General features: G+C 38.2%; 1 protein-coding gene across 1 annotated transcript; it reads left to right on the top strand.

Annotated features, from left to right (window-relative positions):
* The first annotated feature begins 1,950 nt into the window (after positions 1–1,950).
* Positions 1,951–6,145, top strand: foxa3 (forkhead box A3). The gene is made up of 2 exons (XM_079824851.1): positions 1,951–2,362; positions 3,325–6,145. Exons 1-2 carry the CDS (start codon positions 2,294–2,296, stop codon positions 4,552–4,554), a joined length of 1,299 nt encoding a protein of 432 aa, XP_079680977.1. The 5' UTR covers positions 1,951–2,293; the 3' UTR covers positions 4,555–6,145.
* The last annotated feature ends 12,759 nt before the right edge of the window (positions 6,146–18,904 follow it).

Below are 18,904 nucleotides of genomic sequence, written 5' to 3' on the forward strand. Positions count from 1 at the left end.
GAAGAAAAGCGTGCCAAACACTGAGTCTGCGAGACTCTTTTAGTTTTATTCCTGATCATGTGCATCCGCGTGTAGGCCAGAGGAACATTTCTCAGTGAAAAATCCCACCTGATTTGATGCAAACTATAACATTAATAAGAGCAACTGGCCAATCGAGAAGGAAATACTGTGAGTATTATAGCTAATAACTCTTTTAGATGGACATAGACAATTAACTGTTGTGGGAACATCTCATCAATTGCATTTTGGGGGTCAGGTCTCTCCTAATCCTGTCGACCCCCCGCCAATTGATCAATTACATCTCCATTCATTAGCCATTAGGAAATGCATTGACATTGTGATGTTCCTGTCTGCGCCGAACAACAGATGTGTATTCACACGGCCACTACAGTCGCATCCTCACGGGTCATTTCAAGCCAGGAAAACTTCACAGATGTTCACGGTGAACCATTTGTGGAAAGACTTCAAAATTCGAGTCTGCTTTTGTCTAGGAAAATGAAGAGGGAAAAAAAGTTAAATAAAATAAAAAATATAGGGTAAGTAAAAATAATATCATATTAAGATAAAAACGAACAAAAAAATTGTGCTTAAAACGAAAAAAAATCTGAAAATACATAGGCTATATTTGCTTATTTAACAATCAAATCAGTGTATTTTGACTCTCTTGTGATTTGCTGTGGTTCTTCACTGAACGAACGCGCATTTAATTATCTTTTTAAATCTCGAGAATGAATCGCCGGCCCTCGCTGACCGTGAGCGCGTGACAGTGATCGCCGAGGGGATTTAACAACTTTTAAAACTGGCTCCTCAGATTAGTGACGTGGACCCCCGCTGTGATGATGAGCTTATAGTGAACACATCACTGATGACGACAGAATCAAGCGCGCGACGAAAAGCATCAGTCATTATCTATCTATCTATCTATCTATCTATCTATCTATCTATCTATCTATCTATCTATCTATCTATCTATCTATCTATCTATCTATCTATCTATCTATCTATCTATCTATCTATCTATCTATCTATCTATCTATCTATCTATCTATCTATCTATCTATCTGTCTGTCTGTCTGTCTGTCTGTCTGTCTGTCTGTCTGTCTGTCTATCTATCTATCTAATAGGCATATTTCTATCTATCTATCTATCTATCTATCTATCTATCTATCTATCTATCTATCTATCTATCTATCTATCTATCTGTCTGTCTGTCTGTCTGTCTGTCTGTCTGTCTGTCTGTCTGTCTGTCTGTCTGTCTGTCTGTCTGTCTGTCTGTCTGTCTGTCTGTCTGTCTGTCTGTCTGTCTGTCTGTCTATCTATCTATCTAAGAGGCATATTTCTATCTATCTGTCTGTCTATCTATCTATCTAAGAGGCATATTTCTATCTATCTATCTATCTATCTATCTATCTATCTATCTATCTATCTATCTATCTATCTATCTATCTATCTATCTATCTATCTATCTATCTATCTATCTATCTATCTATCTAATAGGCATATTTCTATCTATCTATCTATCTATCTATCTATCTATCTATCTATCTATCTATCTATCTATCTATCTATCTATCTATCTATCTATCTATCTATCTATCTATCTATCTATCTATCTATCTATCTATCTATCTATCTATCTATCTATCTATCTATCTATCTATCTATCTATCTATCTATCTATCTATCTATCTTATAAAAGCCCATCCTTCTGTGAGTTGCAGCAGAGGCCCAACATTTCTTTCTATTCATTTTCATTCTAGGCCTGAAGTTGTCTGGGATGACAATTGAGATGGCCGTGTCGGCAGGCCAATATACAGAACAGCAGGGGGCAAGAGAGACCTTTAGGGACGTCTTCCTGAGTCCCGGGGCCTGTTGGGCGGTCCCTCCTTCACCTGCGCGTGTTTAAAGCCTGAGGTGAGGCTTTTCTACAGTTACTCCCCACAGAGACCCGACACAGCCTCCACGACAGCTTCACGCTGGACTTCTCAGGATTACTTCAACATGTTTACGGGTCCTGCCACACTAAACAACTGAGTGAACTAAGTTACCCAATCATGAGAAACCAACTGATTGATCCACGGGACTGAAGACAACAGAAGAGCCTAACTTTATCAAACTTTTTATTGCAGTTCATGCTGTAATATTACGTGGAATTACAACGCGTGTCGTCTTGTGGGACGTTTTTTTTTTTCTTTAACAAAACCGCTGAGAAAACAAAAAACAAAACAAAAGGGCATTTTAATACACGGTTAGTCTCCGGTCACTTTCTTACGAGTTGCAACTTTATTTTGGGATGTTGAGCTCCGTGAAGATGGAATCACATGAAATTCCGGAATGGAATGCTTTCTACGAGCCAAGCGAGGTAAGTTCTGGAAAGTCTTCAATATTCTTTTATATAGTTCATAAAAAAATACATTTTCATAGATAGATAGATAGATAGATAGATAGATAGATAGATAGATAGATAGATAGATAGATAGATAGATAGATAGATAGATAGATAGATAGATAGATAGATAGATAGATAGATAGATAGATAGATAGATAGATAGTCGAAATATCATTTTACAATTAAAAAGGAAAATAAAATGATCTATAGTGATGTAATGTTCGCATGTTACTATTATTTTATTAATAGCCTATATTAATTGTAAGAGCCGACATTTAGCTTTCGATTAGATTTCGATTTTAATTTTGTTACATTCTCGTGCACTCGTTTTACAGTGCAACCAATAGGAAAATAAAGGAGATAATTGTTTATTCATAAAGCGGCATTAATTTCACATTTTATTCTCCATTCTCCATTTGCGCATATTCATTCAAACTTAACAAAACTATTTTGTGACCGCGAACACTGCGTCAACATTGTTATTATTATTATTTATTTGGTTCTTTGCATTTATTTCGTCATTCTAAGATTACGGAAGACCGCACACCTACGGTTAAAATTGCACAATAGTGGGATTTTAACTGAAAATTCGTTTTATATTGTTAAACGAAATGAAAAGAAATTAAATATTCATTATAAAACACACTTTATGCAAATTGTCTAATAACAGAAACGTAGAATATAACAAAGTTAGGTTACATTGTAACTTTATGATATAGAAGCCAGAGGTGAAATGTATTCTAATTGTGTGTGTGTGTGTGTGTGTGTGTGTGTGTGTGTGTGTGTGTGTGTGTGTGTGTGTGTGTGTGTGTGTGTGTGTGTGTGTGTGTGTGTGTGTGTGTGTGTGTGAACTGTTAGTTTTAGTTTTATAGATACTAAATTGTTAATGACAAATAGAAGGCAAAACAGTAATGTCCTGTGTTATTTTCTTTCAGATGTATTCCTCTCCGAGCGCCATGAACTCAGTGAGCAGCTTGAACTACATAAATCTGAACCCGGCCTGTTCCACATCCAGCATGAATATGGGCTATCCCAGCACAGGTCTCACCAACAGCCCACTGACCAGCATGGGTGGAGGCCCCAACCACATGAGCCTGTCCCCTGTCGGCTCCTCTCTGAACCCCAGTTCTCTGACCCAGCTGGGCTCTTCTGGTTCCTCACTGGGCTCCCTCTCGCATTACCAAAGCATGGGCCAGCCTATGTCCCAGATCAGCTACCCCTCTCCTACCTCTCTTAACCGGACTAAGGAGATGCCAAAGCCCTACCGTCGCTCTCTGACCCACGCCAAGCCACCGTACTCGTACATATCCCTCATCACGATGGCCATCCAGCAGTCCAACAGCAAGATGCTAACCCTCAACGAAATCTACCAGTGGATCATGGATCTGTTCCCGTATTATCGCGAGAACCAGCAGCGCTGGCAGAACTCCATCCGCCACTCTCTGTCCTTCAACGATTGCTTCGTCAAAGTGGCGCGTTCGCCCGACAAGCCTGGCAAGGGCTCCTACTGGGCGCTGCATCCCAATTCCGGGAACATGTTCGAGAACGGTTGCTACCTGCGTCGGCAGAAGCGCTTCAAGATCGAGGAAAAATCCGGGAAGAAGAGCTCGTCGAAGTCCCAGGAGGGCGGCGCCAAGGGCGGCCACAGCGGTGAGGGGATGCAGGAGGAGCACAGTCCCGCCACCGGCTCCGAAGGGGCCGATTCTGCCCATTCCGACAGCTCCCACGCCGGATCCGCCTCGGAGGAGCAGCAGAGGAGCCTGGTGCAGCTGGACTGCCCGTCTCAAGCGCCCAACCTTTCACACAGCTCGCCAGTGCCAATCCCGTCTTCGGTGTCCTCCTCCATGCCCCCGTCCGGCTCGCACCTGCACTCTCAGGGCATGTTGGCCAGCCCGATGCAACACCTGGACCTGCAGAACGACCCCCTGAAGTCCATGGACCCACACTACAATTTCAACCATCCGTTCTCCATCACCAATCTCATGTCCAACGAGCAGAAGATGGACCTCAAGTCGTACCAGGACCAGGTGATGGCTTACAACAGCTACGCCGCATCTTCTCCCATGGCCGCCAAACAGATCTATGACAGTGCTGGTCCGTCCGCCATTGACTCTGGTGCGTATTACCAGACCCTCTACAGCAGGTCTGTCCTCAATGCATCCTAATGTGCTCGCCATTTGAACTCTACAGACTCTTAATGGCAGGACATCTTCAACTCAAGAGCTTGCGTTGCCATCAATAACCACGCACTCTTTAAAAATAAAGGTTTCAAAAGACATTTTTGCTTCCTCAAAGAACCTTTCAGGAAACACTTCTTAAAACAGGGGTGCCCAATCCTGATCCTGGAGGGCCTCTGTCCTGCAAAGTTTAGCTCCAACCGCAATTAAACACACCTGAACCAGCTAATCAAGGTCTTATTTGGGATACTAGAAACTTCTAGGCAGGTGTGTTGAGGCAAGTTGGAGCTAAACTCTGCAGGACGGAGTTTGGACACCCCTGTCTTAAAAGAACCGTTGAAAGGGTTCAATGGATGTTGAAGGTCCTTTATGGAACCATAGATGCCAATCTTTATTTTTAAGAGTGAACATGCTTTCACCAGAACCAAGGGATGAGTTCCAGAGCTATTTTACAGAAGCTAATTTAATTAACATATATTCAGGAACTAAACATTTTGGTCTCGGATGTACCACAGAAGATGTATACAAATGATGCCATGTGTATATACTGTTTTTTTTCCGGGGGGAAAGCAGGAGTCAGGCATTTATTTATGAAGGGAAGAATTTAATATATCTTGTATGATTTTGTGTCGTGAAGTTACGTAAGCGATGTGACAATAAGAGGACGTGAGCATGATTGCGGAAGCGTTTGAGTTCAGGTTACTGCTGTGAGCAGGTGTTACTGTGTTACAGGGAAACTCTCCTGTTTTGTGTTACAGCATAACGCGCGTTCATTTGAAGTGCACTACATACAGTGCACACGTGAGGAGAGTGTGTATCATTAAGCTTGTCCCTTAGAGAAGCTGAAGAATTACTTTTTTTACACTTGGCCATGAAGTCATTTTGTATATTCTGAAGAATTTTGTGTTAAGTATATATATATATATATAAAGAGATAAAAGTTTGACAAGGATGGATTGAACTGTGGTAAATCCAGCTATTTGTTTTCCAGACTTCCCTTTTTTAGAAATACTGGCAATAACGCTCACACAAAAAAAAAAGATGTCAAAGACCTTTCACTGTTGTTCCAGTGTGCTCAGCTCAGCTTCGGCTCTTACTCAGATCAGCAGACAATGCACTAAGGGCCATTTCCATACAATACTTTGCACTAGTGACCTCTCTGTTCTTCACTGTTGGGGAGGGGTGGCATTGTTTTGTTACAAAAAATGCTTTGTAACTACCTTTTTATCAGAAAACCATACAAACCCTAATGACATTGCCATGATGTATTTTTGTAAGATCTTGTCCTTTAAAAATCTCCTTCAGAGGTTTGAAAGCATTTTAAAAATAAAAACTTTGTCTCAAGCCATCATGTCATAAACAAATTTCTTGCAAGTCTTTTTGCATTTTGTAAGAAAGCAGGTCAGAGTTGATGTTCTTGTACTGTTTAGTTTTATTTAAACCCCGCTTTTTGGCCGTTGGGCTTAGAAGATAAGTGTCTTAATATATATATATATATATTGCTTTATTTGGTTGATCGTTTCATGGTATGTTCTTCATGTTTGTTATGTTCTCTTCTTATTAAAAAAAACCTTCTCACATATGCTTTGGAGTTATTTAAAATATACATATTCCTAAAATATAAATGTAACTATTGAACAAGTAAAATGTAAAAAATATTATGCATTGATGAATCTTAGACATGAACGGTGCAGTTTTTATGTTTTTGTCCGTTTTATGATGTCTTAAACTATTATAATGCATCTAATCAAGGACGAGCAGGACACAGCCAGAAAAATTAAATGGTAACACTTTATTTGGACCCACTTTATATTAGGTGGCCTTAACTACTACGTACCTACATTTAAATACATAATTTGATACAATGCACTTATTGTATATGTTTTAGTACTTACATTTTAAAAATTACCTGCATGTAATTACTTCTGTAACTAATTTCTCTAGTTACAATTACACTGTTGACACTTCCCTTACACCTAACCCTACCCTTAAACTTACCCATACCACCACACCTGTCCCTAACTTTACCCTTAAACTTACCCATACCACCACAGCTGTCCCATAACTTTACCTGTATCCCACCTCAATATCAGCAGAAGTGTTTTGCAATACAATATGAACACAATAAGTACACTGTACTTATTTTTTGATGTAAGTACAGAGTAGTTAAAGCCACCTAGTATAAAGTGGGACCCTTTATTTTAATGTTTGAAGTAACTTACCCTAAATCAAACCCTAATTCTCACCGTAACTCTATAGTAAGTACTATTACACTATAGGGTTACACTATATTTTAAGGTGTCATTGTTACACTGTAATTATATATTTAACTACTGAGTAATATTAAGTAAGTACATGTACTTCTTACTATAGGGTTAGGGTTTGCTTTAGTTGCATGTAATTATGCATAATTTAATAATAACTACATGTGACATAATGTAACAGTGACACTGTAAAATAAAGTGTTACCAAATAAAGTGTAACCATGTATCTTACTTACCTTTTAAAGGTTCATTGTAGTTCTTTAAAAGTACACTAATGTACTTATATGTACCTTTTAGGGGTAGATAAGGTTCAAAGTTAAGTGTCCTGCCTTTAAAGGTACCGTTTCTGCAAGTGAAGAAATAAGCAATAAGTGCCCTAATTTTAAAGTTTGAGATTTGACATAAACTTATAAACTTACAGTTAGTTCTGCTGTCAAATTGTTGTGCTGATAATATTTTGTATTAAGTTAGAAAACACCAAAAAGCGTTCTGGATCCCATTGTGCGTCTAAATAAAACAATCACAATCTGAAGAGTGACATTTTGAAGACCCTTACTGTAAAATGAGCATAAGCAATATAATAACCATATTCCATCTGCCAGGATGATAGCCCTATCGTGTTTTATTGTCCCAAGAGCATCCGGCAATAATGAATCATCTATGCCTCAAGTTTTCATAATCATTTTAAACATGTGTTTTATTGTGTTCTTTCTTATTTTGGTGTGAAATATCCCACCCTGTCTCTCTTCGTCCTCTGAGACGGAAGGCGAGCAGAACTCTCCAGCCACGCGGTTCAGCTCAGTGTTTTTTTGCTTTATCACAGAGAGCCGTGAAACCATTCTCTCTCGTCACGTCACTCTGTAGAGCTTTTTCAAAGCCAGAGCGGATCACATGCAAAAGCGAGGGAAGGATGATAGATAGACATGGCTGAAGAAAAAAGAGGGAATGTAAAGTAGACTCTGCCCTGGGTCTCCCGGTGGGAATCTATATAGTAGCTATTTCTTCATGAGAAACACAAAGGGACCTTGCTGCTGGGGCACCAGCCTGATAAGATACGCCAATACGCCACTGATATGGTTTCCACAGTGACACAATGGCAAATTAGGGGCAAGTATAACAGAGGGCCCTTCCCATCATGACTAAACTGGAATGTACTTTTTCCTTTGTGACCTAATTAAGAACTTTGATTATTTCAATCTTAAAGGAATAGCTCACTGCAAAATACACACTCTACACTCTAAAAAAAAAAGCTGCTATAGTCCTAAAAGTGGTTCTTTGGCCCGTAATCATAGGGGAACCACTTGAAGTGCTCTATAGCACCAAATCTTGGTGCTTCAGCGGTTCTTCAGCAGTTCTTTGGGATGACTGAGGTGCTATATAGCACCGCTACCATTTACAGAACCTGTTAAGATATGGTGCTATATAGCACCAAAAGAGCCAAGAACCACTTTTAGTTAGCCTATAAATCTAGATGCACCCTAGCTGCAGAAAATCTAATTTGCCGCGAGTGTAGTCTAGCAACTCTCGGTAAACCTGCGAGCTGGAAAAACCAAACTCTGGTCAGGCCAATCACATCGTGTATAATGTCGGTGGGCGGGCTTAACATAATGACGGCACGTCAAAGCAGAGTTGTGGCGGTTCTGCGTGTTACTCGTAAACAAAGAAGCTGGCGAACGGTGGTCTTTCGAATCGTCTTTGGTCGCGACTCTGGAAGACTTTGAGTTAAGCTTTTCTTTGAGGAAAGAACAAAGAACGGCACTGAAGTCATTCTTAAGAAAGGAAGATGTGTTCGGAGTTTTGCCGACCGGATACGGCGAAAGTTTAATCCATCAACTAGCTCCGCTTCACCTTCTTCGTTGCTCTGGTTGGTTGTAACGCTATCTTATTGCGTGCAGAGGGAGTTTGAAAGACAACTGTTTATCCCGCCCCTCGGATTGAGCCCTGCCAATGGTGTGTTCCCAGACCCAACATCTTGATGTGGGTCTGGCTTGTAAGGCATTAATATGTGCTTTATAAGCACTAATAAACAGCCAATATCCTAGTACGCATGCTAATAAGCAACTAGTTAATAGTGAGAATTGGACCCTAAACTAAAGAGTTACCATTAAATGCAATATTGAATAGGACACATAATCAAGTACTTTAGTATGTTTGTAAAAACATCAAATATGAACTAAACAAGAACACTTTTTAAAGCAAGACAAAACATTATTATAACATAATCATTTCAAATGTACTTTGGAGTAAAACTTGAAATAATTACAAAGTGCACTTTAAGAAACAGTCATGGAAGTGTACTCTCTTTAAGTGGCCTTTGGTTACACTTTGTTTTAAGGTGACGCAGTTACATTGTACTTACTCAAAAACATTACTGAGTAATGTTAATTAACTACATGTACTTACTATAGAGTTACGGTTAGTGTTTGACGTTACACTTTATTTCAAGGTGTCATTGTTACAGTGTAACTATATATTTAAGTACTGAGTAATATTAATTAATAACATGTACTTACTATAGGGTTAGGGTAGGATTGGGGTTTAGTTAAGGGCTAGTTGCATGCAATTGTGTATAATTTACTGCTATTACTATGGTAAGTACATGTAACATATGTAACAAGGACACTGTAAAATAAAGTGTTACCGTGTTTGGGTTAGGGTTAGTTACTTGTAATTATGCATAACTTGCTGTTATTACGGTTACGCTTTATTTTAAGGTGTCACTGTTTCACTGTAGTTAGGGTTTGGTTTAGGTTTAGTTGCATGTAATTAAATAATTTACTGTTATTACTGTACATGTGACATGTAACAAGGACACTGTAAAATAAAGTGTTACCGTGTTTCGGTTAGGGTTAGTTACTTGTTATTATGAATAACTTGCTGTTATTACGGTTACGCTTTATTTTAAGGTGTCACTGTAGTTAGGGTTTGGTTTAGGTTTAGTTGCATGTAATTAAATAATTTAATGTTATTACTATGGTAAGTACATGTAACGTGTAATAAGGACACAGTAAAATAAAGTGTTACCGTTAAGTACATGTAGTAACGTGTAACTATGTCAACTTAAAATAAAGTGTATATTATCTGTAAGTAACTTTTATGATTTGAAGTGCACTACAAGTGTACATTCAATACAATTAAGCACACTTTTTTTTCCCACAAGGAATATTAATAATCATGAACCATGTCAGGCCTAATAGTGTCATACACTAAACCACCCGTGTTCCTAAAGTGCGACAGGTGCTACACAGTGGATGGAAAAACATCCCACTTGTGACGTTGGGCTTTTACCGGACAGCGTGAAAGTGAGTAATAACTTCCGTTCTTGCAGTATTAATCCTGGCTGTTATGAGCCATATTCTGCTGATAGGACACCAGACTCTGATAAGAGATATTCATGTAGAAAATCACTTTCATCTCTTTTGCTTCCTCAGTCTTGCCACGTTTCTGATTATTTCTATCCTGTTTGCCTCTTTCTAGGCTGTGCAAAAACGGTTAAGAGGGCAAAACTGGAACGGAGAGAAGATATAAGGAAAAGGTGACCTAAAATACGCACTTGGCTGTCCCAGAAGATGTGCTATGCAAATGACGAGCACAGCATCCTTAACTGTATCCTGTAGGAGGGGTGTGTTCTGTTGACTTTTGCGGGTGTTCTTTAAAGACGTGCTCGCATGGGCCTCGCTGAACGCCACCCTGTTCATGCCACAGGCCATTCTTAGGTGTCAGGTTTTTTCAAGGTGTGCCCTGAGGCGGATGGATTTAGACTCTTTTTTTCTTTGCCTCTTTATGAGCGCTGACGTTTGAGTCATTTATGGTGATAGATGAGCCATTTGCATATTAGTCATTAAAAGTCTGTCGGAGTGGCATTCATTTGAAGCGTTTGCATATCAGTAAAATGTTTTTCTCTCTCTCTCTGAAATGGAAAGTGACTTTATTAATGACTAGTAAACAATGTGGTTTTGAGTGAACTGTTGTCATTTATATCTACAGGACATCAAATCAAATAATCAAGGTGGGTGGGACCAAATGTAAAACTTTTACAATCAGTCATTGAAAAACCAGCGTTGATGTATTGCATGCTCCCTCAATGTCTATTCATTCACCCAAAAGCACTACAATATTTCCAGTGTATTTTTACTTCAAACAATCCAGAAACTATTTCCAGCACAAGTTACTGTCACTCCATTGGTTGGCTGTCTACAACAGGTTTCGGTGAAGAAACTGAGCCAGCAAAAGAACATAAACAAGAGCGGGAAAGAGAGAGAGAGGGAGAGAGAGAGAGCGAGTGTGTGTCACAGAGAGCATTCATAGTGTGCAGGTTAGAGGCAGATAAAGAGCTGGACTTTGCTCTATGGCATGCTGTGGGTGAAGGTAAAATGGCTGCTGATTAGGCCAGACAGAGACAACGACAGCCGGACAGCATGATTAAATTTTCCTTTCAGAGGCAGATTGATCTTGGCTTGATCACTGTGTCAACAAAACAGAGACCTGGTGTTCTTGTCACTGTATAGGCCTCATAGACGCAGTCAAATGCAGTCTGTCAATGGAGTCAGCTCATTCTACCTTGAACACACACATTAGACCAATCTATGCATAAATGCTCCAGATCCTTCACATAGCTGTATTGAAATATTCTCTTACAATGTCAATTTCCTTTGTAAAAGTTCATAGGAATTTAAGTTAAATATCGAGTGAAAGTCAAAAGTATCCCCATTTCAATGTACTTTCAGTAGGCCTATATAAATATAAACGTTAATTTTTTCATGAAATTTCTCAGTCAAGTATTTAGATGCACAGACTTGTTTTTTTTTTTTGTGCTGTTTATTCACATCACTACTTGTGCGTTAAACTGAAACCTGTTCTGAAATGTGAAATTTAACCACATTTATGACTAAAGAATGACCGTTCACAGTTTGTTATTAACAATGTGTAGGCTATAAATGAAATTATTTAATGCATTAATAAATAAATAAAACATTTTTGGTCAAAATTGCTTATAGAGGTGTATTCTTATAGGCCTAGTTCCTATTATATTTTACTCTATGAATGCAGTTTTTTTTTTTTTTTTATAAAAGTAAAGTAAAATTATTTGTTTTGCTTGTTCGAAAGATAAAAACAAAGATTTAAAGCTGCAATGAAAAACTTTGTGCAACTCCACAAAGAAACTCTCTATCGCCATCTGTGGTTGATACATACAATTACATGTCATTTGCTGAGACAATACGTCAGTTCTGCTTCGGCAATTCGTTCCTGCAAGATTAAAGGTGCACTATGTAAATTTGTTTGAGTAAAATACCCAAAAACACTAGGCCAGTGTTAAATATTTTGTTCAGTTGAGTACTGACAATATCCCAAATGTTTCCAACTATTTGTAAATCGTGAGAAATTGCTATTTTAATCAAGGAACTGGGACGTGTGAGGGAGTCGCCTGTCAATTGCGTCATATCAGCGTTAGCCTCGGTTTTCCGGTTTTATTCTGCAGAAACGCTTTACTCTCACTGCAGTTTGAACAAGTGTCATAGCAGCCGCTGAGAGAACGCACAGAGTAACGTCATAACATCATTTTCAACACAATCAGATGCAGTGTTGGGGTAACGCATTACAAGTAACTTGAGTTATGTAATCAGATTACTTTTTCAAGTAACTAGTAAAGTAACGCATTACTTTTCAAATTTACAACAAAACATCTGAGTTACTTTTTCACATTTATTTGACTGACAGCTCTCCTGTACACATGTTGAGAAAAATCGAGAGTAAGTGCAGAGGTTGTGTGAGAACATGATGCTTATTGTAGTTCTAGACTTCATGTGAGCATTTATTCATCTCACTTACACAAGAAAGATTCAGTACTCCTCAAATTGAATAAAATCAGTCAAATGCAAAATCAAAATACTATGCAAACCTCCAATAATTAAATGTTTAAATAAAACAGATATTTTCATGCATTTAATCTACCTTTATTGACCAATGTCTTGAAACGCTAAAAAAGGTTGCTGGCCTTTGATGATTCAGTTAAACCATGAGCAAAACGGACTAGATCTTTTGTTTTTATTGGTAAAACTTTTTTCTCCTGCGTCCTATTCTACCATTATCCAGAATGCCAGCACAGCAGAGCTGCGCCCTCTACTGTTCATGCGTGAATTTGCATTTTTACCTTAGCCTGAGGTTCAATTTTGGTATGAAGAGGTCTTTACATTTGCACAAAAATAGAAATTTGTTGTAATAAAAAAAAAAAACAAGCCCAGCCCAGGTGAGAAAAAGTAACGTAATGCATTACTTTTCTTAAAAAGTAACTAAGTAACTAATTTAGTTACTTTTTCAGGGAGTAACGCAATATTGTAATGCATTACTTTTCAAAGTAACTTTCCCCAACACTGCTCAGATGTATCTAATATGATAAACAGAGCTGCGTACCTCATACTCATGACCGGAAAATGTGGCGCCAGCGACTGTGTCATAATAAAAGTCCCGCCGGAGACTGTGTCATAATAAAAATCCCGACGCTCTTCTCATTAACAATCGCTCCAGCGGTCTTGCTCAGCTCCACAACACTCGGCCCTGCTCTGCTTCATACTACAATAACATTAATAATCACATCCATGAACATGATTTCTATCCCGATTCTTTCCCACCGGGTGTGAGATGAAGACCACATGTCCCAAGATTCTGCGCTCAAACGTGGCGTCATCAAACTATGCCTTTTTTTTGAACAGGCGACCTCTAGCAGACGGAAAAGTTACATACATACATTTGAATCTCCATGGTTACCAGAGATCACCATGTCAAAGCAGACCTGGACAGTAAGAAAAATTTTACCAAAATGAATTTCTAAAAGAAATTGTCATCTGTTCAATTTAATATCACATCTATTGTTGTCGGTTCAGTCAATGTTGCTGTTCAGAGCTTTCTATTTTAAATGCTAACTAGCTAACTAGTAGACTTTTGTTTAAGGGCATGATGTAAACATGCAAAAGCTGTTACATAGGCATTGGATTTCCCGCGAAATACGACCCGACCGATAAGGCAAGAAGAGAAAATTGAACGCTGAGCTTTTTTATGTAGGCTCAAAATAGAATTTAGTTAATTTTTAACCAAACAATAATCCATATCTCAGCTTTAATGACCTGCAAAGTGTATACTTAGATGGTCTAAATGAAATTGTAAATACATATTATTTAACAAGTATTCAACTGTACTTTAGTAAAGTTAAAATCCCTAAAATAATGCACACATATAGTAATGAAGGCTGGGCCTACTTGGTTTTTATCAGGTCAGACTAAGTGAATACATTTGTGTATGTGTGAGTGTGTCTTTCTGGTGGTAAAACGGACCAAACTCTGTGGAAATTACTCTTTTGTGTTGAAGAAAAGAAGTTTATATGGTCTAAAAGTCCCATAGAGAATGCTGTGTTAGTGTGTATATGTGTGAGTGTGTATTAGTGCTTTGGTGATTTATGAGGCCATGGATAGTGGTTGTCAAGTCAGGCTGTGTTGTCTTTTGGTCTAGTCAAGACTGACACTTTCTTCCTGATCTGTCCCCTTGTGTCCACATGGACCCCAGATGTGCACAGACATTCCTGTTGAGTTCATTCCCATAGTGTCTTCAAACACACATACAAACCCTCAAACCTCACCTTTGACCTCTGAAGACACTTTTGAGATCAAGTAACTGACTGAATTGATAAAGGCCCTTACGAAAACCTTTGACTAGTTCAAAATGTGTCATTTGTCTGCACCTATTTTACGATTGCTACTCATTTTCGTCCTATTACTACATTTTACTAAAAATCTTTTCAAAAAGTAGCCAATAGCAAGGTTTAAACATCTTACACACCTCCTTGAGTAATAAAAATGGCTCATCTGAGTGATAATGTCTAGTATGCTGGTTAGTAGGTCTAAACTAAACGTGTTAGAGTGGAGTTTGACCAGAAGACTACAGCCGAAGGACTGTCGGTCATAACACAAGCATAAAAATATGGCAGACTGATAACAAGCAGGTGCATATATATTGTGTTGAAGTCTCTCTCTCTCTCTCTCTCTCTCTCTATCTCTCTCTCTCTCTCTCTCTCTCTCTCTCTCTCTCTCTCTCTCTTCCTTGCTCACACACTGTGCGTCCACACAAACATTAGAATCATTGGGCACAGTCAGTCACAGGCTCCGCCCCCTCGTGTATGACCTCATCCAGACCATGAATACTCATTCTCGCATATCAATGATTCAATCAATTATTTATCATGTTAATTGCTATACTTTAACATTCCTCTGCATTTCTCTAGAAAACTGTAAACCTGTTTAATATAGCAGCAACAATACCTTTACCTTTCACTTAGCAAACTATAAAATATATCCTAAACTAAGCTGTGTTGAGGAATTGTGAAGGTTATTACTATTATTTTGTTGTTTGTTTGTTAAAGTGCTAATTGTATTACTATTTTTTAATTAAGCTGTAAAGTTTTTACAATCAAGTGCTCGTATACTTCTTTTAAACTAAAAAAATAAGAAAGTATACTTTCAGTTATGTACTTCTCAGAAATACACTTAAAATTGGACTTAAGTATACTTAACTTGAGCTGACAGAAAAGACTAAGTATATTTGGCCTATACATGTACTCAATCTTTTGATCGAGATAGTTAAAAGTATAATGAAGTATTCTAATTATACTTAAACTTTTGATTTTAGTAGCCTATTAAATATCCGTTTTTCACATAGTTTTGCATACAGTCTTATAAACGTACATTGTTTGAAAATATTGATTTATGACGGAAACAGGGTAACACTTTATTTGACAGTGTCCTTGTTACATATGTTACATGTAGCTACCATAGTAATAACAGTAAATTATGCATAATTACATGCAACTAACCCTAAACCAAACCCTAATCATACCCCAACCCTATAGTAAGTACATGTAGTTACTAAATATTCAGACTGTCCTCCAAAAAAAACGACTCTATAGGTCATTTTTCAAGTACCTTATTACGACCTTTATTTACGTTTTAAAGTCATTCGCCCTTTAGCTGCCGTAAAAATAATGATAGTGTCGTGTTACGTCTGTCATCATGAAATTGTCGTTACCAATCAAAATATGTGTTCATTTTTTACAACCATTTGTCATATTTCCATTTAGCAAAAATCCTTTTTTATTAACAACTACACCCGCCCCACCCCTAAACCTACCCAGTGATTTATAGTGCATATACACTTTATGAGCACATGCGTTCCCTGGGATCGAACCCACGATTGCATGATCACATGATTACATGATGTTGTATTTTGCAATGCTCTATCAATTGAGCTACGCAAAACCCGAAATACAACTCAAATAAAAGGAAACAAAGCATTAAGTGTCCTGTTGTCGATAGGGACGCAACTTTAGTAAACGCTCCTATGGGTCGTATTTCAGGGAAGTGAGAAACTACCTATATAGGCGTATTGGTTGGAGCACATGTTGAAATATTACTCAGTACTTAAATATATAATTACACTGTAACAATGACACCTTAAAATAAAGTGTAACCGAAAACAGATATGTTCTGAGTATCTGAATTTTTGTGTAGACTGGAATTTTACTTCAAATCTACTTCACTCTTTCCCCGCTACTGACTGAATTTTCCGGCAGTCGGCATGTTTTCACTGTTATATGGTAGGGGGCACTATTACGCATCTTCTTGTACAGAATCTCCGGTTCTAAATACAGGTGAAGAAGAAGCAGAAACAAGCGATAGAATATTGCTTACGCAAAAATGTAAAATAACGCAATCATCAAACAATAAACAATAAAACTGCCTAAACTTACCGAATGAAATGTCGAACCCATGAAGAGGAAACTGTGAAGCTTTGAGTGTGTTGATGGAGTCGATCGAATCCATCTATGTTTTGATCATCGTTCTGAATCCCATCCGGATAAAAAATTTATTTTCTCAGCTTTTTGTTTAAAATGTTGCTTTTGTAATGAAACTTGCCCACATTCAAAAGATGCATTACAGGGTTAGTTCACCCTAAAATGAAAATTCTGTCATTAATGACTTACCCTCATGTCGTTTGACACCCGTAAGACCTCCGTTCATCTTCGGAACACAAATGAAGATATTTTAGTTGAAATCTGATGGCTCAGAAAGGCCTCCATTGGCAGCAATGTAACTTGCACTCACAAGACCCATAAAAGGTACTAAAGACATTGTTACAAAGTCCATCTCACTACAGTGGTTCTACAATCATTTTATGAAGCGACGAGAATAGTTTTTGTGCGCAACAAAAAATCAAAATAACGACTTTATTCCACAAGTTGCTGTAAGTTCCGCCTGCGCCTTTGACGTGAACTCACTAAGCACCACGACGCATGCGCGAGAATATGACTTTCATTTTGCGGCTTTGATAAGGCACTTTTACATGCACTTGTTCGTTTCTCACGGGTCAGGCATCCAGGAAATGCACACTTTAGCCCCATTTTGAGCACTACGCCAAGACCTAAAGCACGATCAATGTAGAGTTCAACAGCTTAGATACGGTGCGTCTTCCTCTGCTTGTAAACAAAGCTCCTAGCTTTCATTTTAGGGTGAACTAACCCTTTAAGCTAGAATAAAATGTTTTTAAAATGGAAAGATTAAAGTTAAAATTTAAGGAACAGGTATTTCAAGAATAAAAAATTAATACATGAATAGGAACATATACTTAAAGTGCAAAAATAATATTTAAAAAGTAAACTATAAGTTTGATGTTATGTTCACTTAAAGACAAGTATACAAGTTTAAAACTATTAAACTAGTAGTTTACTGAGAGCACACTCTAAAAAATGCTGGGTTAAAAACAACCCAAGTTGGGTTGAAAATGGACTAACCCAGCAATTGGGTTGTTTTAACCCAGTGAATGGGGGTTTTTAACCCAGCGGTTGGGTTAAATGTTTGCTTAAAACAACCCAATAGCTGGGTTAGTCCATTTTCAACCCAACTTGGGTTTTTTTTAACCCAGCGTTTTTTAGAGTGCATATAAGTATACCCAAACGAAAAACTTCTTGTGGACTTAAAGTTTACAACTTAAAGTAGACTTAAAAGTTTACTTTTATACACTAAAAAGTGGGCCAATTTAGTCCCAAGTAGGATTGAAGCAGTACATACTTCTAGTGCATTGATATTAGTATACTTACTACATAAAGTATACTAAAAAATATACTTGCACTTTACTTAAGCATACTTATTAAAATTAACTTGATGTCTACTTATTTTTTGTACGGTTAACTTGGCTGTGTAGGAAATAGGTTCGGGCCACACACACACACACACACACACACACACACACACACACACACACACACACACACACACACACACACACACACACACACACAATTAAATATCTGTTATTATTATATACATTATTTGGCCACTGACAGGTTGTCACAAAATTCAAGTCTTTCATATCCTTCCTTGTCAAATCATAATATCTTAATCTTGATGTATTTTATTAGCTCACTACAATAGCATAAAGTGCTTACTTCGTAAAGCCAACTCCTGTATTTCTTCATTTAAGTAAACTTTTTTGAAAGCAGCGTCTCATTTGCATGCATAGCCTGGGGGGGTGGTGCTGTAAAGAAAAATCCCTATATTTGTAGTGTACCAGCTTGCATCTGAGGGATGCGTTCAATTGAAAGGCTTTTTGCCTGTGGCCACAACTGTAGCTCTTGACAATTATATTTAAAGTGCAGCAATGCACGGCACCTCACTGAAGATGGTCAGATAAACATCTCTGCATGGTGGATATAGGTGAAAGTATCTGAAGTGTCGCCAAGTTCTCAGCCCCCCTCCAGCTTCCCAGCCCCTGCCACGGTCCCGTTACTGGGGGGGGTTTGTTTTCGTGCCCTGCCAATTTCAGGTTCCCCTCGTTTGCACCAATTAGCAATGACAGGAATCCAGCTGGGCCAAATTAATGGTCCACCAGCACCCTCCTCTCCTTATAGCAGCACGAGGGTCTAAAAACAACACCCGCGTGTGAGAAAGAGAGAATCACATCATTCACTAGCCATAGCACTGGAATGCGTCGAATACTTCCCTTCCTCATGCACTTACACATTCTCTCATGTC

This window comes from Gobio gobio (genome assembly GCF_949357685.1).
Source record: "Gobio gobio genome assembly, chromosome: 9".
NCBI lineage: Eukaryota > Metazoa > Chordata > Actinopteri > Cypriniformes > Gobionidae > Gobio > Gobio gobio.